At 34.7% G+C, this 23,112-nt stretch overlaps 1 protein-coding gene across 1 annotated transcript in view; it reads right to left on the bottom strand.

Annotated features, from left to right (window-relative positions):
- The window catches only part of LOC145280002 (A disintegrin and metalloproteinase with thrombospondin motifs 3-like), a 307,054-nt gene extending 284,237 nt beyond the window's left edge, over positions 1–22,817 (bottom strand). The window contains exon 1 of the mRNA XM_080131625.1: positions 22,496–22,817. Coding sequence (XP_079987751.1) covers positions 22,496–22,546 — 51 coding nt within the window. The 5' untranslated portion in view covers positions 22,547–22,817. The remainder of the gene's footprint in view (positions 1–22,495) is intronic.
- Positions 22,818–23,112: the final 295 nt, after the last annotated feature.

Raw genomic sequence — 23,112 nt, 5'->3', positions numbered from 1 at the left:
TTTTTTTATTAAATAGAAACAATGTAAACAATAACAAAATAAACAATAAAAAAGTAGACACCATGACAAAAATAAAACTAACACTAGCAGAAATAATAATAATAATAATAATAATAATAATAATAATAATAACAAGAATAATAACAATAATAATAATAATAACAATAATAACAATAACAATAATAATAACAATAATAATAATAATGATAATAATAATAATAACAATAATAACAATAACAATAATAATAACAATAATAATAACAATAATAATAATAATAATAATAATAATAATAATAAACTAACCCCGGACAACAACAACCATACTAGAAATAAAAATACTAATAACGAACAAGATAAATGAAACTGTAGACACCGCACACTTTGCCCACTTCAAAATAAATGTTTAACCAAAAGCTTAGTTTACCAGGCCACAATATTTGCGAAAGAAAACCCGAATAACAAGAAATATTACGTAGGTATGACTTCCTTAAATTTCAAAACTCGATATTATGACCACAAAAGTACATTCAACAATAAAAAAAACACCATATGAAAACAACGCTAGCAAATAAATACTGGGAAATCAAGGAAAATAATAAGACAAGCTACCACGCGTAGAGACCTAGACGATCCATGTAGATTATGCCTTCATGAAAAAATTGCTATCATGTACTTTAAATAACCTCAACATCTATTAAACTGTAGAAGAGAAATAGCGAACAATTGTGTTCACAAGATAAAATTTACTCTAGGATAGCGATACCAAATAGTTTTAAAACTAACAAAAACAATAGAAAATAAACAAATAAATAAATTAAATAAACATGAATATACATAAACGATCACACGCGCACACACACATATATATATGTATATGTATATATATACACATATATATATATTTATATATAAACTAACAAAAAAAACTAACCTAGATTTAAAACAGGTCAAGAAACGAGATGTCCAGGCTAAGTAGAGCACACACAAAGAAACAGGTCAACCAGAGGTCAAATAGGCCTGATGGCAGCAATCGAACTTGCTTTGGTGTTGTGGGAGGTGATGTTGGTGATGTTCTTGACATATGACCAAATGAAGTAGTCCATCGGGTTCAGATTGGGGGAAGAGGAAGGTGGCCAGTGAGAGAAGGGTACAAAGTCATAGCACTCCTTCTGAAACCAAGACTGGGTCTTTTTAGACATGTGGGCCGCGCTGACTCCTGCTGCCACACCCAAAGTCTGCCAGCAGCCACCTGATTGCACCAACGGATCAGCACACTCGTCAGCACATCCAGGTACACTTTGGTGTAGACTTTCAAGCCGACTTTGAAGACGTGAGGTGGCGTGATGCGGCCCTCACTTAAAACCACACCAAAGGACATAACCCTGGGTCGCTCAATGCGTTGAGTTATGCCTTCAAGCGTTGAACCGTCTGGATTTGCATTTTGAGGGTTGTGGCAATGGTCCTGCTGTCATAACTTGAATCGTTAGAGAGCATGAGTTATACAGCGGCGCATCTCCGATCTCGCTCGTTGAACATTGTGTCACTTTCAGGCATGATAGACGGTTCGTATCGCTCTTGGAATATGTATACAACTGGCCAATTAGTATATAGTCTGAAACAGAAACGAAAACTGGTTTTTATCAAACGGAAAGTGTATCAAGTCGTCTTCTCTAGGGAGACAATTTTATCGTTCCGCGCTGTATATATTCAGAAAAGGCCAAGGAAGATTATTACATATATAGGTAATTCAGAAATTTAAACAGTTTCATAACAGTTTTAGAATACAGTGATAATCGACTTGAATATTTTACAATTTTAAAATAATATAACGCTCTATTTTTTTATAAACGTTTAATGCTATTATGATTGTTTTTTTCCCCTACATGGATGTATAAATCAACTAGTTATAATTATTGTAAAGTTCATGAGCAGTTTACGTCTCAGAGGTTTTATGAGTTGCCCATCTATCATTTTGAGTTGACAACCACTAATATTTTATCAGTAACTTTTAATAATATCCATGTCAATTAAATTATCCTCAGGACAGAAATTTCGTATATATATATATATATATATATATATATATATATATATATATATATATATATATATATATATATGGTAAGATATTTAACACTAGCGGGGAGGCGCCCGGCTTTGCCCGGTCGTAAAATACCGCTTAAATATGATATCTATATTTGTCCAGATTTCGTATATATTATCGTAGAGTCGTGATTTAAAAGTAAAAATAAAAGTATTTGGGTGCCATCAGCTAGAATCGAACCCAAAAGCAAAACTTTAGCATTCAAAGCTGATGACGTTACCACTGCACCAAGAAGACACGCATATGAACTGATTAAAATAAACTAAAATGTTTAACGATCTTTTCGAATTTGACCCATTTTTGACCCACGTAAAAACTATTTTAACCGGCTAAACCCCCATAAAAGAATAGTCCATAAAAAATCCAATCATTTGAAGCCCGTAGCGTCGCTCTACGACTTTTAGTTTCGGAGAGGTAGAGTTTGAAAATCTGGAGACAGACAGACAGACAGACAGACAGACATAAAGAGTTTTATAAATTAGATTTGTTTGGGATTCTGTGTTGTTTGTATCACTATATTAATTTTGTTTTATACAGGACTAGCGAGGGGTACCCGGCGTTGCCCGGGTGTTTGGGGGGGGAGTAAAAAAAAGTAAGTATGAAGATCGAACCCGAACCCTTGAGGCAAAGTTGTAAATTAAAGTGAAAAAAAAAAGTGCGATGTTAGCGATTGCCCCACCGCGAGATGCTAACGGAGGCACGTTTGAATTTATTTAATTAGTTGGATTTAGCAGGTGCCCGTTTTAATGAGTTAATGAGGTCAAGTTTGACTGCGGGATAGTATTCATTTATTGCGGAACGTTTTTTTCCCCCACTCCCAAGATGCTATAGGAAAAAGATTAACCCACATGCGGCGAACGACAAATATTGAATATGCATCTTCCCGAAATCGAGCAAATTAAATAGACAGGCGAGCTTCGTTGTTAACTGTGAGATATTACGATTTATATGTGATATAAAAATTTTAAAAAGTTGTGAAGCGAGCGACCGCTTCTTCTCTGAAAGAAGCCTTTTGTAGACACACAGAAAAAGCGAACACACATACATACACTTTCGCTTTTATATTTATAGATTTGAGTCTACGTTATTAGGGACAATAGCTCAACTCTCGTATGAGGTAGCTTTCATATATATTTTGACTTTAATAATGCGGCTCTCCTAAAGCATATACACAATAACTCAACAGGTCGTTTAATTGAATCTGCTCTCATTTGCCAATCTACTAATACTGTTATGTAAGAAACATTTTCCTTGCTTATCTCTTCCTATTTGTCAAAAATCATTATCAATGAAAACAATTTAGATACAGGATAAACCTGAATACCTCCGCCTTAATTTCTTTTATATCGTTTTTTTTTTTTTTACAATCATAAACTGTAAAAGGGTATATAAATGTTAATTTAGCCAGTAGAGTTTAGTTTCCTAGAAGTACATCAAATGAAAAACATCTGTCTACCAAAGAGTGCTCGATGAGTGAACAGAGCAGGTATATTAAATTTATCTATACAAACATTGATGGCTACATATGTGCATACATGTTTCTGTAATCACCCGCGTTGGGGGGGGGATTACGTCTTCAGGCCAAGAATTATCGTTAAGGGCTGATATTTCAAACAAAAACATTATCTTATTTCGTTTACAAAGTAAGAATGTAACATGGGTGGAATTTACATACCCCCCCTATTAGTATATATAGCCCTAAACATTCGACCCTCTTGAGAAAGCCCGCAAAGGACGGGCGAAACGTCGATCCTCTAGGTCTCCCCGCCTCCATTTTAAATTCCATATATATATATATATATATATATATAGAGAGAGAGAGAGAGAGAGAGAGCGAGAGGGAGAGAGAGTGGGAGGGAGAGAGAGAGAGATAGAGAGAGAATATATGCCAAAAGTTATATTCCAAAATTCATGATGTTGACCATCTTATAATTTATTCCTTTAATTCAGTTGACTTATACAATTCTTGACAGTATCTGTTTCGTAGCGCAAAATCAATCACTTAATTATTATATCAATCAGTGAATCTATTATGCCCTTAACTCATCAGAAGAAATAGCAACGATCAATCCGTCAAAAGGAATTGAAATGTGCTTTGATATGATTAAAATCCGAAAATTGGAAGAGAAGCTGCAAATACCTTCATATTAGACTCCTATTATGATCCCTTAACATTCATTGTTTTGGGCTCAAATCAAGTTATTAAGTTAGATCCATGTCCAAGAAACCAATATCTAAAATGTCAAGTGATTAGACCCAAAATTGGCGGAGGAGTTTGGTAGAGTTCTCAAAACGTCAAATCGTTGAACTTTGACCCCTTAACAGGCAAGTTTCTGTCCGAAAATGGATTACAAAGATTTTCCCAAATCTCAGTAACCTGCATATCAAATTTGGAGTCTGTAGACTGAAAATTGAGAGACTTATTGCGTAGGGAAATGTATACAGACAGACACACACACACAGACACTTTCACTTTTATAGATATATAGATAGATTATAGTTAGACATGCTCAAGTGGATAAGAAAGCCATTCATAACATAGAGAAAAGACAGATTTCACGCCATCTGAGAGAAAGAGAGTCATTAATCAAACGTGACGTTACCTTGCTTCTCATAGTCGTCCATTATGCGGAGCAAAAACCGGAAGTAAAAAAGAGCGGACAATCTGTACTTTCCTGAGATCACGAGACTACTGTAAAGTTCATATCCAGATGGACATCCTAACTGTACAGTTGTGCAACGAGCTTTTAGTTCACATTACATTGAAACTAATTGATATGCTGTACAGCTAGGGAAACAGGCAACAAGAAGGGAATTCCAAAGGTAAGCAGTTCGAGGAGAGAAACTATTAAATAAAGAACCCCCCGTATCTGAGGATCTCAAGAGTGAAAGGGTTTGATTTACTTGGTTTTCGCATGGGTCGAGAGTCTTTACGTCGGGGGGAGGGACACTAAAGCTGCAAGTACATCAGAGAATATTCGATTGAAATACTTGTAAAACAAGTACAGGAATGCAAGATTACAGGGATGCGGCATGAGGTCAAGATCGGCAGACAATATGCGGGTCCTCTTAAATTAGATATTACTAGGGAGAGGGGCAAATACACTTCAAGATGATATTTTAATTTGTCCAGATTTCGTATATATTATTATAGTGTCGTGATTTCAAAAGTAAAAAAAAAACGTATTTGGGTACCATCAGCTAGAATCGAAACCAAACCATTTAAAGCGGGCGACGTCACCATCGTACCAACATGACACGTACATGAACTGATAAAAAATTAAAATTAAAAATAAACTAAGATGAATGTACAAAATGTATAACAAATTTTTTCAATTCTGATCATTTCTGACCTCGTTAAAAATTATTTTAACCGGCTAAAGACCCATAAAAGAACGATCCATGAAAATCCAATCGTTTGAGACCCCTAGCGCCGCTCTGCGACTTTTTAGTTTCGGGGGAGATAGAATTTGAAAATATCGAGACAGACAGACAGGCATATAGCCGTTTATATATTAGATTTTTTTAAACACCGTTTTAGGGGGAGAAACTAGTGGTTAGAGCACAAGTCTAGACAACAATAGTCCATAGTGTGCTTGTAGAGATATAGGATGCCGATTTGTTTGAGAAGTTTTCTAGCAAGGTAAAAGGAGCCCATTATTTCCTTTCTCCAGTTTTGCAGTATCTTTTTTTTTTTATTATTCAATTTTAACCCCAAACAAGGCACAGTGCCACTTTGAAGTAGATGGCTACTATCGGGGACATAAGTTGCAGGGATATTATGAAGGGAGATGAGCAGCAAGATGTCTGTTCACATTACATTTGAACTTCTGCATGTCAGTACATTTGGGAAAACAGAATCCCGCAAGGGAGTTCCAAAGTTTAGCAGTTCTGGGGGAAGAAACTATTGGAGTAGAACGCTTTCTTACACACATCTCTACTGTGAAAGGGTGGGATTTAGCTGCTTGTCGTGTTGTCGGGGGTATTTTCGTCGGGAGGGTACAGGTGCTTGTAGTTCGTCATAGCATTCACCATTAAAATTCTTGTAGAACAGGCAGAGGGATGCAACATTTCGTCGGTGGGACAGGGGCTGAAGCTTAGATCACAGTTCAGGACCTATCAGGTTGGCGACTCTCTTCTATGTATTTAGTCCAACTCCTATTACCCGTGAATGTAACAACGAAGGCCTTAAATGATAGACTCTCGTAGGATGTTATTGGCTATGTCAGTTGGTGGTTGAAAAGGTTTCTTTCTCTTTTCTACTATTTTATAAAAGGAACTTTGTGTGTATGTGTGTGTGTGAATTCGTTTCCTATGGACTTGAAAATGGCTGGGCCGATTTTTATGAAATTTCACACGAAGGCACTTTATGTGCCTAGACGTGTTCTTAGATGCGTCTTATATCGGAAAGTCTTTAATAAGTATCGATAATCGATAATCGATAATCGATAATCGAAATACTCCGATGAAAGTAGGTTCTTTGAGATATCATGGGCACATTCGAAATGAATGTTTTTGTTTAAAGCACACTTGAAGCGTGATACTTTAATTTTGCATTTGAAACTTGGATTGAAGCTATTATTATCGCACAAGTAGTAAGGCCATGCATATGAAATCAACAGTAGGTCCCTTGATATAGCATGGCGCGTTGGAAATGAATGTTTCTGTTTAGAGCACTATTGAGGACTGATATTTGACTTTTGCATTTTAAACTTTAATTTAAGTCATTGGATGTAAAAATAATTTTATGAAATCAACAGCAAGTTCTCTTCCGTGTAATGTCGACTAAGTAACTGTGAGAAGGCATGTGATGTTTCCTCCCTGTGTATCGCGATGTGCACCCAACTAAAACAGGTAATCAATTGATTTGCTTCACAAATTGGGTGATTTCAAAGATTTCGATGATAAAAATATGGGAGTGTGAAACATTCTTTGATCATCATTCAATCACGGGCAACGTCGGGTCTCTCTGTTAGTAATTGATAAAGGAAATATGCTTTGTCTCAGTAGCATTAGATGTTACCATCGATTTATTCTCCCATTCAGCTACAGGCTAGAGTTAATTATTTTGAGAATCAGTCATCGCCTTAGGTATGTACGCGTCCGTTCCACTCGTACGTCGAGAATAAACCATAGCGTCATTGGTAAATATACCCATCTCGGACACAATTGCATTAGGAGAGTCGTTTATGAAAATCAGATTATTCGTTCCCCGATTTACATGTATTCCTCTCGCTGGTCGTTCATTTAATTCTGTATAAATCTAATTGAAGTTCTTTGGTTAATTTGTTTCGATTTGTTCTAAACAAGAAAAAATTATTGTGTGGCGTGTATTTGCATGTGTATGAGTTACTTTAGAACGTTTAAGAGCAATAAAAAAACAAAATAGAACAAGATTCATTTCAATAGTTTTATTTCATTTTTTTTTTTTTCGAATATTTTCTTTTCTTTTTTTTTTCGCTTACAATCCAAAGGGAATGCTTCGAACTGTATTTCACAATTATTCATACGCGCATTGAATTGCATTTTACTGCTACGTAATCTCTACAATTATATAAATGCAAATTTTCTGTGGGTGTGAGTTCGTTTCTTATAGACTCTGAAACAGATTTTCTTTAAAATTTACAGAACTTTAGTCTATAAGTCTGGCAGTGATCTTAGTTAAGTTTTTGTCTCAGAATACCTCCGATAATTACCGATAACCGATAATCGAAACCGTTATTTTAATTTATCTATCATCGGTAAAACCAGTTTTCCATGTGGTCGCTTAGCAACAATGATAGAACAACGAGCCGTGAAAATTCTACTGTGGGTAAGTTGATAGCGTGTTTTTTTTTTTGTGGGTAAGTTGATAGCGTGTTTTTTTTTTTGTGCATGAGGTGGTCTGTAGCTTCGCACGTAAATTTCTTAATTTTGTTTTTCGTTAACTGCAAAGAATTTTATAAGACTTGAAAATTTACGTGTTTTATTTTTTATATATTTTATTTATTTATTATTATTATTATTATTATTATTATTTATTTTTTTTTTTTTTTTGCATGACGTGGTCTCTAGGTTCAAACACCGCACGTAAATTTCTTAATTTTAGTTTTTCGTTAACTGGAAAGAAGTTTACATAAAATAATTTTATAAAAGAAACACTAGGTTCTTTAGAGTGCAATGTAGAATAACATATATTTTGGACTAAGTTACTGCATGGAGGCATGTGAAGCTTCCTCCCGCGCGATTTCACGGATTTCGATGACAATAAAGATATAGGAGTGTGAAATATTCATTGATCATCATTCAATCCTGGGCAACATCGGGTCTCCCTGCTAGTTATATGTAAAAGTTGAGGAAATTGGTTAATAACCATTAGTCCATCTTCAGTGTTCCAGACATAAACCCTGATGAGCACCGCTGTTACATCTTCCATTATATTTACATGTTTACTAAATGAGCCGCGGATGGTAAAGTTTACCCTTTCACATAAAGCAACAATTTGCCCATGCATGGTGTATTGTTTCACATCTAAACTGATGCATTTACCACTAGTCTCTGATTCTTAGAATGCGTTAAAAAACACAGTCTCAAATCTTATAGGTCCTGCACCGTCTGCCAACCCCTGTCACATCCCTGCGTCTGTTTTACAAGTACTTTAATGGAATAGGCTCTGATGAGATCATACCTTTGTTCTCCCATCGATGTGTTACATGATAAGGGCTGTCCCCTTTTCATGTAAGTATAAAAATAGAGAGATCTACTAAAAATGAAAATAAAATGAGAGAAAGCAGAAATCGAACCCTGGAAATAAGTTTTAAAGAACAATAGGTTTAAATGGAATGTCCACTAAATTGTTAATTCTGATGAAATAAATAATAAATAAACTATTCATTGTTAAAAGAATGTGGATAATAAAATATGGGTTAAATGAATTAGATATGCAGGTTGAATTCCTTTGTGAAAACAACAAAAGAAAAAATAGGTTATTGGGAAATCAGAATGTCGGAAACGTGCAGGTCGCGCATGTTGATGACACGTGAATTGTGGTCTCGTTGGCCGGACATGCATGGATTTCTCAATATAGGAAGTGAGAGTTAGTTAGTTAGTTAGTGAGAAACTCAGAGGGAGTTTGAGATCGACAGACGATCGTCTGGGTCCAGACATGGGTTTCAATCGTCTAGAAGCGAGGCGGTCACTTTTGAAACAATAGAATGTGAAGCTTTGAATTCTTGGACGCAAAGCCACCAGCCAGTCAGTGGAAGAATAAATGTTCAACATGTTTTAATAACTGCCGTCTCCTGTGTCCATCATTACATGAAAAAGGTATTGTCTATTTATGTGTACAAACTATTTGAAATTCATCATCTAAAAAAATATGTGTTAGAAAGTATATGCGTCTATTTATGTTATACAAACACTCCCGTTCATACGAACTGTCAGAGCATAAATGCCAACCCGTCAATCCATCGGCATAAATGCAAACCTCTCAATTATCGGTCTGTCTATCTAGATATAAAAACACTTTCTCAAAATGTAATAATATGCAATCTCTCTCATTTATAAACTCTCACGCTCTCTTTATATACACCTGTTAATCTCTCTATATCTCCCATCTCTTCTCACAACATGAGCACACACATGAACCTCAAAGATCACTTACTTCCAGGAACAGTCTTAAGACGCTTATCTTTACAAACAAGAACACTAAATAAGAACTCACGTAACATACGCGCACAAGTGGTACCTTCGTCTAATAATAATAATAATAACTATATAACAGATGTACATACCCGCGACTAACCAGACAAGCAGCAAAATCTCACCCCTTCACATAGATGCCGAAACGCCTTCTACTCTAATAGTTTCTTTCCTCGGACTGCTACACTTTCGAATGAACTCCCTGTTTCCTGCTTCTATGATTATATTAAATTGCAGAAGTTTAAATGTAATGTGAACAGACATATCGCTGCTCAACTCCCCACGGTTCCCTGTTATATATGATCTCAAATAAAGGGTGTCCAAAAAGTTACTTAAGGGTTGAAAATCTTTGTCATTTTATCATTAATGATTTTTTTTTTCTGTATTTCATATATTTTACAGGTAATATTTTGGAAATTAATTATGGATTAGTATAGTATGGAGATTCTCAGGCAGTGCTTTTGCGATAACATTATCTCTCGCTATGGCAATGTCAAATGGCCACTACATTCCCCAGACTTGACTAGCCCGACTTTTTCATGTGGAGATATCTTAAAGAAAGAATCTATGCTAACAAACTCCAAACCCTACAAAAGTTGAAGGAAAACATCAGGAATGAAATAAGGGAGTGAAATCGCAATCCAGAGATTCTGCAATCTGTCATGAATAATGTTTTGGAAAAAGCACAAATATGCGAAGCTGAAAATGGGCAACATTTAAAAGGCATTATTTTTAATAAATAAAGATTGTTTGAATTTTTAAAAATTTTCCAATGTCGTAGTCATATTGTGTTAAAATTTACAGAAAGATATCATAAAAAAAAATAAAGAATCTATTTAAGTTCAAAACCTCTCAGTGACTTGTTGGACACCCTGAAGTAGCCATTTTCAAGTAACAATATTATTCATTTTTTTGAAAAGGCGTTAAAAAAAAACACGTTTCAGTTAGCATCTTGTTTTAAAAAAAAAAATTGAATTCTGTTTTAATTTTTGTTTTACCATAAACGTCAATGGCTTTGTATTTGATGGTTTAAACAGATTTATGTAGAGTGAATCCCCAACAAAAACTACATAATCATTGCCGTCTGCTTTTTATCTTTATACTTATGTACTGAACAAATGAGCCGGGTAAAAGAGTTTAACAATAGTTTAATTCACTCCTAATGAAATTTCTGTAAATATTCATTCATTCAAGCGGTTTCTTCCCTGGTACAGGCATTGACAACTATGGCTCTTCATCTATCTCTCTCCTTCGATGCGTTTATGAATTCATTGTTGCTCATCATTTTTGATGTTGCTCAGGTGTTCAGACAGTCAACGTACGTTTCTCGCTGTCGTCCTCTGCTTCTTCTATCCACGATCTTTCCCGTCAAACTAATCTTTTCTATTCCGCCTTTTCTGTAGACGTGGCTCATGAATCTCATTTGTTTTTTTCGTACTGTTCTTATTAGAGACCTTTTTTGTGTGACCCATTTCTAATACATCTTGATTTATTTTCTTCTCTGTCCAGGATATCTTCAAGATTCTCTTAAAGAACCAAATTTTAGTTGCCTCTAGTTTCTTCCTAGTGCTATTAGTGATTGCCCAGCAGTCACAACTGTATAAAAGAACAGACCATACATACGTTCGAAGTGTTCTGAATTTGGTGTCTATTTTAATGTTCCTGTTGGTTATGAATTTTGGGAGCCTTAAACCTATTTTTATTCCTAATTGTAAATATCATTATTTATTACTAATTATTATTACTATATATATATATATATATATATATATATATATATATATATATAGTAATTTATAAAATATATATGGCGATTAAGCTACACTGAATATTCGGCGTTTCATCCACTCTAGGATTCGTCAGGGTTATGCGCGAATTCTGTGGTTGTTTCTCGTTTTTATATGGTCCTCTTCTGTTGAGGATTTTAGTTAGCCAATCAGCTTTCTAGTATTCACCGCGGCGCTTCCTATCAGCCAATGGGCATGCATTTTATCGAACAAAGGATCTGTTTTAGAACTAGGTTAGTGGTTTAAAGCAGACCTTTTCCTTTTTTTATATATAAATATACATATGTGTACATACATATATGCACATATATATATACATATATATACATACATATATGTGTGATCGTTTATGTATATTCATGTTTATTTAATTTATTTATTTGTTTATTTTCTATTGTTTTTGTTAGTTTTAAAGCTATTTTGTATCGCTATCCTAGAGTAAGTTTTATTTTGTGAACACAGTTATTTGCTATCTCTCTTCTACAGTTTAATAGATTTTGGGGTTCTTTAAAGTACAGGATAGCAAATTTTTCATGAAGGCATAATTTACATGGGTCGTCTAAATGCCTACACGTGGTAGCTTGTCTTATTATTTTCCATTCGACTATAAATATATTAATGTTTTTACTTATTACTTGTATATATTATCTATTGTTTATAATTAACGGTTCCCATATTGTATTAAATTCTGTACTAGGTCTACTTAGTAATTGATTATCGCACAGCAATATCGCCATGTATTATGACTTTTCGATGTCCTTCTTACCGTAAGTTTAGTGGACGATATAGCTCACCTTTGTGACAAGATACTCCTGAAGAAGGCCGGAGGTCACATCGACCGAATAATTATAAAAACGATACTCAAGATGAGAACAGTGTTCCGATGGACCCAAATAATACGTATAACTCATCCTCATCTAAAAAATTCCAGAAACGTAACATATAAGTGATTGATCGAAATAAAACCAATTACCTACTCTTATAATATAAAAGTAATTTCACAAATAAATCGGTTAATAATTCTTAAAAAATAAAATAGTTTATCTGAAATCTGACATATACAAAGTGATGTATGTATTTATGTATGTATGTTTGTATGTCTGCCTAAAACTTTTGACAGAGGCGACGGATTTTCACGAGATCTGTATCGTTTTGATGCTCGACCGTTCGGACGACAAATATCGAAAAATTGGCTAAAACATTAATTCCTTCACCTAAACTCGACAGTTTTTTACAAAGAGGGTCGTTTTATTTGCGTCTCCGTTTTTGCAAGTCATCGTATCGGTTAGAATGACTTTACTAATTTCAAACTTCCGGTCGCGTCATGGAGTATGGGTAAAACGCCAGGTTTTCTTTCACTTTCTTTTCCGCTATCGTGTCACGGGTTTGAGCCTGTCTGACGACTACCACTTTTTTTTTTTGATAAATACAACCGGACAACGCCAGACACCCAAGATAGTCTGTTATATAAATCTCACCTGTCTGTTTAAATGTATGAATGTATGTATGTTTGTATGTCTGCTTAAAACTTTCGATAGAGGTGACGGATTTTCACAAAATCGGTATCGTTTTGAAGGTCGGCCCTTCAGACGACAAATATCGAAAAATTGACCAAAATATTAATTTCTTCACCCTAAATCGACCGTTTTGTACAAGAAGTCGAGTTTTTTCGCCGACATTTTAGCAAGTCATCGTCACCGTTAGATTGACTTCAGTTAATTTCAAAGCTTTTGACTTCCGGTCGCGTCATGGAGACATCTGCTAAGATGTCAGATTTTATGTCACTTTCTTTTCCGCTATCGCGTCACGGGTTCGAGGCTGCCTGCCTACTACCACACCGAGCACCCAGACTAGTCTATAATATAAATCTCACTTGTCTGTTTTAATGTATGTATGTATGCATGCATATTTGTCTGCACAAAACTTTCGACAGAGGCGACAGATTTTCACGAGATATGTATCGTTTTGAAGCTCGACTCTTCGGACGACAAATATCGAAAAATTGGCTAAAAACATTAATTTCTTCATCCTCAACTGGGCAATTTTCTACAGGGAGGGGTCGCTTTTTTCGTCAATATTTTCGAAAGTCATCCCCGCTTTTCGATTGACAAGCCTCAATTTAAACCTTCGCCACTTCCGGTTTGGCGATGGACGCAACGGAAAAGACGCCACTGTCTTTTCACGTTCTTTTCCTCCTTTGCAGTACGGGTTCGAGCCTGCCTGCCTGCCTACTAAAACTTTTTTTCTCAACACACATCTCCAAACACCCGGGAAAGGCCGAGCACCCAAGCTAGTCTATTATATAAAGGGCAGTTGTCTGTGTATATGTGTGCTTACATGTCCAACTAAAAGTAAAAAACTACAAAACAACCACCCACAAAATTGTTTTGTGCTCCATTAACGATGCCCCACACTAATGATATCTAAATTATTCATTCTCTGAGTGAAAGGTTTCGTCAGGCGTTTTTTTTTTTTTCAGTGTTATTATTTATTAATTTGGAATTCAAAATCTCGACTCATTACTTGAAGAACTTATATAAAGGAGAGTTATACGTGTGTGTGAGGAGTGGGCTGGGCGAAGAAGAAAGGGAAGAGTTGGGCAGTGAAAGATAGAAAGACAGATAGAGAGACCTAGAAAAAAAAATGGAAATATTTTTTTTTTTTTGTATTTCTCGTAAATTCATTGTGACGGCCGTTCCATAATCGCCCAGGAGACTAACCTACTTGTCAAATTATCAGAAGAGGACGTCAATGTAGAGCAATACAACGCAGATTGCCAAATATATAGACAATAACGAATTTGATCATAGACACAAGACAAACGTAAAACCTTCAGATCGTAAAAAAATAAGAGAAAATGCTATTATATACGCATTGGGCTTAGCGGCCATTTGATATCTAGTACAAGTTACTTAATGAGTATACTAATTAATCAACATTAAGAATATATATATATATATATATATATATATATATATATATATACTTCGTTTACACACATAAATTAATATACGAAAGTATACATTTATGCGTAAACTTTATGTATTTACTTCAACAGTGCTCAATATGTAGGTAGAGCTAGTTAGTAAGTTATAAAATATATATGGCGATTAAGCTACACTGAATATTCCGCGTTTCATCCACTCTAGGATTCTTTTGGCAGCAAGTCATTATTTAAGCACGTCTAAACACGACAGAGTTATTCTTTTTCCCAATCTACCTGAATATCTTTTTCATTTGCCGAGTGGTCTTTTTAATTTCGGCAGGCATGTTATATAAAATGGCGCCCATAAGTTGTTAGTCCGCCATATTCTTTACAAGCGAAAAAAAAAAAAAGAAAACAAAACAACAACAATCGCTCCTGATGATAATAGGATGCACCAAGAGAAAGCGGTTGACAAGATTATGGTCGAACAATAACTTTTGGGCGCCATTTTATATAACAAGCCTGCCGAAATTAAAAAGACCGCTCGGCGAATGGAAAATATATCCAGAAAGATCGGAAAAAAGAATAACTCTGTCGTGTTCAATTAGACGTGCTTAAATAATGGTATGTATATATATTAGTGATGGGACGATTCTTATATTTTCCCGATTCCGATACAATTACTGATTCCGAACTAAATTCCCAATTCGATTACCGGTTCCGATTCTTTATAAATCTCTAAATATTTAACAATGGAGTTGTTAGTTTTCCTGATTACAGTAAAAAAAAAAGAAATGTTAAATGTGCAGATACTTTCTTAAGCGTAAAAATATAACTGTGATTTGTGGGGGGGGTGATCTTAGTTGTATTGGTAGTTTTAAATCAATCAATATTTACTATTTCAAAATTTCTACCAACAATGGAGATTTTGTTTTACAAAAAAATCACACTAAAAAAAAAAAAAAATTTTTTTTAAAGACAATTAAAAGGATCGATATTAGAATCGAAATATAGGCACAGGTTTTCTTTTCGATTTCGATACCGATTCCGACACGCCAAAGAAGTTGCGATTTTTCCGATGCCCTATCCCGGTTAATACTTTGTGTTATAGAAATTTAGCGCGGGCACTTTTCAGAAAATCTGTATTCTCTCTGGATGTAATGAAAACTTTTATCAAATTCACACGGAGAGAGATCGCACAAAATTGCTGAATATGACAGATTTACGTACCTTTCATATAATTATTGATTTTGGGGGGTTTAAATAATGTTTACCATTTAATAAGCAATATTTACCGATATGAATGTTATGCTTTATTTAAATCAATTTATATTTAGGTGATGATATTTAGGTGATTATATTTAGGTGATTATATTTAGGTGATTATATTTAGGTGATGATATTTAGGCGATTATATTTAGGCGATGATATTTAGGTGATGAATACCATTAAGTGAAAAAGCTACTAAATATTGTCATTTTCAAATAATAAAAATATTTGCACAAATTCGTTTAATGAAATTTATAGCGAATTTACGACTATTAATGCGCTCACACACACATACACACACACACGCATACATATATATATTGTTTACAGAAAGTTATAGATGGGACAAGTCATTGGTACCGTCGGTTTCAAACCCGATCATTAGGGACCGTTTTAGATACCCATATCAAGCCCTCTTCGGCCTATAGGGAGTATTGGCTGAAGAGAGCTTGAGATGGGAATCTAAAACGATCTCCTATTATCGGGTTTGAAACTGACAGAACCAATGACTTGTCTCATCTAAATCTTTCTGCAAATAAAATATAAATAATAAGCTCTTATTTTCTGATTTTCTTAATAATTAAGTACTCCGCTGGATTTCTTTTTCCAAAAAAAAATAATTATATATAATTAGTTGTTGTTTTTTTTAATCAAGAAGAGTGCTCAATTTTATTTTGTGAGTAGTAGTAGTAGTAGTAGTAGTAGTAGTAGTAGTATAATGATGACAAGTAAAGCAGTTAACCGATATTTATATTTATTCTACTACTAAGCTCTACTCTTGTATTGAACACTGCTGAAGTATATAGAAAACTAGAAAATTTATAAGTAATATATTATTTTGATGCATGTATATATATATAGTTTTAATATTATAATAAAGATCTATATATGTCGTTACATAAGAGTGGGTAGTAGTTTGCTTGAAGCATTGTTGGTAAAGAAATATATAGAATTCTTTTTTTTTTAGCCAAAGACAATGCGGAGAAAGACGGGAATTATGAAAGTAAAGTAAGAAAAACAACAAATAACCGTCTACATTTGTTTGTTTTTCTTTCTTTACTTTCATAATTCCGGTCTTTCTCCGCATTGTCTTTGGCTTAAAAAAAATTTCTCTCTCTCTCTCTCTCTCTCTCTCTCTCTCTATATATATATATATATATATATATATATATATATATATATATATATATATGTGTGTGTGTGTATATATATATATATATATATATATATATATATATATATATACATATATCCTCAATGGGAATAAACAAAGAAATAAAATTACTTTAAAAATGAATAAATTATAACTGAGCTGATGTATTTTAGTAAAGATTATAGAGAAAGAAGCACACTATTCACACACATCCACACGTATATATATATATATATATATATATATATATATATATATATATATATATATATATCAGTGGCCTGCCTGGAAAAAAAAATAAACAAAAAGAAAACCTTGATCAAAATTAATCCCAAAGCAATAAAACTGAAGCTGGACTGCCAGGACACTATATATAGATAAATTTGGGCGTAATTTCTTGATTTAAAAATATAGTTTTTTGGGGTTTTTTTTTGCCAATTGTCATAAAATTTTTACAATAGTATAGTATCATAATATTAAAAAAAGCCTGCAAATTTACATGGAACTAAACATATGAGCATTCCAATATTCTATTTGGCTATCAGTATATATATATATATATATATATATATATGTATATATATATGTATATATATATATATGCGTGTGTGTGTGTGTGTGAATGAATGACAAAAGTCTATATTCCAAAGTTCATTATGTTGACCATCTTTTAATTTTACACTTTACAAATGAATTAAAGGAATAAATTATAAGATGGGCAACATTATGAACTTTGGAATATCAATTTTTGTCATTCATTCATTATATTTCTCTGTCATTACATCGAGCTTCTTATATAAGGATTGGTATATATTATAAGGAAATAAAAATTATATTTCCACAAAAATATATGTATATAATATATATATACATACACCTTTTCGTGGCAATTTTGTACGTTCCAAATCTCAGCGATTATTGATAAGAATTATACAAATGAAGGCTCGTAGGGAAGATAATGTCCCGAATTTTGTAGTGGGCTATATAACATTTGCCCTTAAAGTCGCACATTAAGGGGATCATCCATCGTCCAGAGCCTATTGTTGGCACTTTTTTTACAACCATAAAATGTTTAAATCATTATCATTTTATTTTTTCTAGTTTTTCTAAACACATTTCATAGTTATTCATTATCGAGTATATATATGTTAATATGCATATCATATATATATATACATGATATCTATATACACTATATAATGAATGTATACATACACATGATCACACACACATACACATATACACACACATGCGTATATATTTATATAGTTTAATTTTTGTGTCGTTAACATATGGTTAGATTAGTGGAACAGAGGTAATAATTTTAGCGATGGGTGTATATATATATATATATATATATATATATATATATATATATATATATATATATATATGATATCTTTATACACTATATAATGAATGTATGCATACATATGATCACATACACATGCATATATACAAACACATGCGTATATATTTATATAGCTTAATTTTTGTGCCGTTAACATATGGTGAGATTAGTGGAACAGAGGTAATAATTTTAGCGATGGGTGTATACATATACATATATATACATATATATATATATATATATATATATATATATATATATATATATGAGTCTGTGTGTATGGATGCATGTATGTATTTGAGTGTGTGCATATATGTATGAGTTTGTGTATATATATATGTGTGTGTGTGCATATATATGCATATATATACATATATATGCATATATATACATATATATACGTATATACACATATATATACATATACATATATATACACATATATACATATATCTATATACATACACATATATATACATATCTATATACATACACATATATATACATATATACATATACATATATACATATACGCATATATACATATATGTACACATACACACACACGCATATATATACATATATGTACACATACACACACACGCATATATATATATATAAATAAATATATATATATATATGCGTTTGTATATATATATGTGTGCGCGCGCGTGCGTGTAAATGCATGTCTAGGAATAAAATAGGAGTAACACGCGTAGATTAGCTGAACGTACATGTAAGTTGTTGTTGGCCTTTTGGTCAGGATCAAAGTGTAGTATCTGTTTCGGCAGATACTGCAGGCTATGACTAGCTAGGACTAGCTATGACTAGCAAAGACCAGATGTGGGGGCAACCCCACATGCCTGACCATTAACCAGCTCCCATTTCCCACCTCTCGGGAGCTGGTCCCCTTTTTCCCTTCCCCCTCCCTTCACTCCTCACATTAAAAATCGGCCTTGTGCCTAATTTGCTCGGTGGGGGAGCAAATAAATACCATCTGTTTCGGCAGATACTGCACTTAAGATAATTTGTACCAGTCAATGGAGGGGAAACCCTCTATACTGGGACAATTATTATTTTTGGTAACCAGAGTGACCCCTTTTAGGGGAGCTGGTTTTTACCTCACATTAAAAACGGCCTTGTGCCTAATTTGCTCAGTGGGGGAGCAAATAAATACCATCTGTTTCGGCAGATGCTGCAAGCTATGACTAGCTATGACTAGCAAAGACCAGATGTGGGGGCAACCCCACATGCCTGACCATTAACCAGCTCCCATTTCCCACCTCTCGGGAGCTGGTCCCCTTTTTCCCTTCCCCCTCCCTTCACTCCTCACATTAAAAATCGGCCTTGTGCCTAATTTGCTCGGTGGGGGAGCAAATAAATACCATCTGTTCTTCAGATGCTGCACTTCTATTTCTTGTTCTCTTTCAGTGGAGGAGAAATCCTTCACGACTGAGACAATTTTTATTTTTGTACCTTTTCTCCACGTTAAAAAAACGACCCTGGTGTCTAACTCTGTCCCGTGGGGAGGCATAGTAAATAGGTACTCTTAGAATAATGTTTCCAACAATGAACTGAAAAAAAAAAAGTTAATAAAAAACGAACGCAACGAAAAGAGAAAGAGAAAGAATGAGAGAGAAAGGGAGGGGGAAATCGACCAAAACAAAGAGAATGTAAAATAGGGATTTAAAAAAAAAAAAAAGGAGAAGAAATAGTGCGTGAGCCTTGGCTTTCGGGCGAAGATCACAGTGTAGTATCTGTTTTGATCCTGGACTGCGCTTTTTCTGTTGTTGGTCAATGGGGAAGAGGTTCTTCATAACTGAGACAACTTTTATTTTTGTTCCTGTTCAGAGTGCCATTCTTGGGGAAGCTGGATTTTCCCCACATTAAAACCCGACCCTGTGTCTAACTTTGCTCTCGTGGGGAGGCAAGTAAGTAGGAACAGTGTGTGACGTTGGCCTTTGGGCGAAGATCACAATGTAGTATCTGTTCTGATGCTACACTTCGCCATTTTATATCCTTTTTCTTTGTCGGTGGAAGAGGAATTCTTTCATGACCGAGACAATTTTTATTTTTGTTCCTATCCAGTGTGCCCCGTTTTGGGGAGCTGGATTTTCCCTACATTAAAAATCGAGCCTGTGTCTAACTCTGCCCTCGTGGGGGAGGCAGGTAAATAGGAGCAGTGTGTGAGGAATTTAGAGCGAGAGAGAAATGTACTGAGCAAATTGTAACGAGAGAAGAGAAAGGAGAGATGGGAGAGAGAGAGAGAGAGAGAGAGAGAGAGAGCGAGAGCGAGAGATAGCGAGAGCACGAGAGAGAGAGAGAGAGAGAGAGAGAGAGCGAGAGACAGCGAGAATTATAAGTATCAAAACTGACACTGGCAAAAATAAAAGAAAAGCAAAATATAAAGAGAGGTATTTTGTTCCCTTTCCCACCGCAAGAACTTAGACACCAGGGTCGGAAAGTGGGCTTGTGAAGTCAGCACCCCCAGAGGAGGGCAACTCTGACCTGAAAAAAAAAAAAAAAAAAAAGTGCCCGGGCATTCCCGTCGGCTTTCTCCAGTGAGGGCGCTTCAGGTGATTAGCAATAAACTAACCCCTTCTCAAAGAGAGATGGCAAAGCCTGGTAGGGTGGACCTCCTAGAACTGCACAGAGCTTTAACGCCCACCGCTAAATCAACAGGGACCTGATCATTACATAAATGGTCTAAGCTCTGTTGATTTGGGGGGGGGGGAGAGAAAGAGAGCGTGTAAGACTGAAAGACAAAACGTAAGTGATATATATAACTATATATATATATATATATATATATATACATATATATAGTAAGTTATAAAATATATATGGCGATTAAGCTACACTGAATATTCCGCGTTTCATAACGCACAAGTCTGAAGAATCCTAGAATGAATGAAACGCGGAATATTCAGTGTAGCTTAATCGCCATATATATTTTATAACTTACTACCTAGCTCTACCTACGTATTGAGCACTGTTGAAGTAAATACTTAAAGTTTACGTATAAATTTATACTTTCGTATATTAATTTTATGTGAGTAAATGAAGTAGTTATATATATATATATATATATATATATATATATATATATATATAGAGAGAGAGAGAGAGAGAGAGAGAGAGAGAGAGAGAGAGGGAGAGGGTTGAGAAATAGGGTAATAGTGAGAGAACGCCAAAGAAAGTGAAAAATAAAAATAAAATGGCCCATAGAATGCGAGAGTGAAAGGACAAGAAATAAAAAGAGAAACCCAGAGATTCATTAATAAGTAAGAGACGGGGTGGGGGGGTAGAGCGATAGTGAGAGAACACGAAAGAAAGTTAGAAATAAACAAAGAAAGAGAGAAAGAAAGAAAGAGAGAGAGAGAGAGAGAGAGATTGAAAGAACAATAAAAAGAAAAAGAGACCCAGAGATCTAGTTATTAAAGAGAGAGGAGGAGGGAGTTGGGAAATAGGGAAATAGTAAGAGAACGCGAAAGAAAGAAAGGAAGAAAGAAAGTTAGAGAGAGAGAGAGAGAGAGAGAGAGAGAGAGAGAGAGCGAAATAACAATAAAAAGAAAGAAGAGACCCAAAGATCCAATTATTGGAGAGGGGGAGGAGGAGGTGGAGATATAGAACGATAGTGAGAGAACGTGAAAGAAAGTGAGAAAAAAAGAAGAAAGAAAATGGGCCAGAGAAAGGGAGAAGGAATGAAAGGACAAGGAATAGAAAGGGAGACCCAGAGAATCATTAATAAGTGAGAGTGAGGAAAAGAGAAAGAGGGGGCGAAAGAGCAAGAAAGAAATCGAAAGAGATAGAGAGACCCAGAGTAATAAGTGTGTGTGTGTGTGTGTGTGTGTGTGTGTGTGTGTGAAAGAAAGAGGAGGGGGAGGAAGGGGAAATAGAGCGATAGTGAGAGAACTCGAAAGAAAGAAACAAAGAAGGACAGGGAGACACAGAGAGATGGGGAGAGAAAGAGCAAGAAAAAGAAAGAGAGACCCATAGATTAAGTTATGAGAGCGAGAGAGAGAGAGAGAGAGAGAGAGAGAGAGAGAGAGAGAGAGAGAGAGGGCGAAACAGCATGGAAGAGAAAGAGAGACCTAGTGGTCTAACAATAATAATTATAGTAATAATAATGATGATGATGATGATGATGATGATGATGATGATGATGATGATGAATAGATACATGAACAAATAAATGAATAAATAAATAAAAAGTTTTACTAACCAAAATGGATCCGAACGGAATCAACAACAGGCTAATTCGGAATAAAATCATGGTATCCCGGGAACAATAATCCGCGTTGCTAATGCTACAGTCCCAAAACTTTCTTCGATAAATACAACAATTTAAGTTGTGCTTCTACGTGTTTTTGACTTTTATAAATACATCGATATTTTTGCCTAGAAGTCTGCAGAATCATTCACACGTTGATGGTGAATGCATTTTACTTTGAAAACTGAACACGTTTAATTGTCGACTGACGTATTTATGTGGAACTTGGTGTGAATAATCGCGAGCCTACGTACGACGGAAGCTCCTTGATTCCAGGGGCGTGTTTATATAAGATTTCAGCACACGTGCCCGTGTGTGTGCGTGTGTTAGGAAATCTGTGTGTGTATGTGACCCGTGTGCTTGTGTGTATGTGTGTATATATGTGCAAACGTTTGCTGGAAGTATGCAAAGACAAAAAACGGACAGATGTTTATTACGAGATGGAAGCAATTTATTCAATAGCCTTCCGTGTTAGCATTGCGATTTTCTTAAAAACAAAAATAAATAAATAAATGTTTGCATTTTTGTGAAATCTGTTCTTGCAATGTTTCTATTTCTTACCCCCCCCC

This window comes from Euprymna scolopes, chromosome 7 (assembly GCF_053919585.1).
Source record: "Euprymna scolopes isolate OS-2025 chromosome 7, ASM5391958v1, whole genome shotgun sequence".
Classification (NCBI taxonomy): Eukaryota; Metazoa; Mollusca; class Cephalopoda; order Sepiida; family Sepiolidae; genus Euprymna; species Euprymna scolopes.
This window is presented reverse-complemented; position numbering and strand designations above follow the sequence as displayed.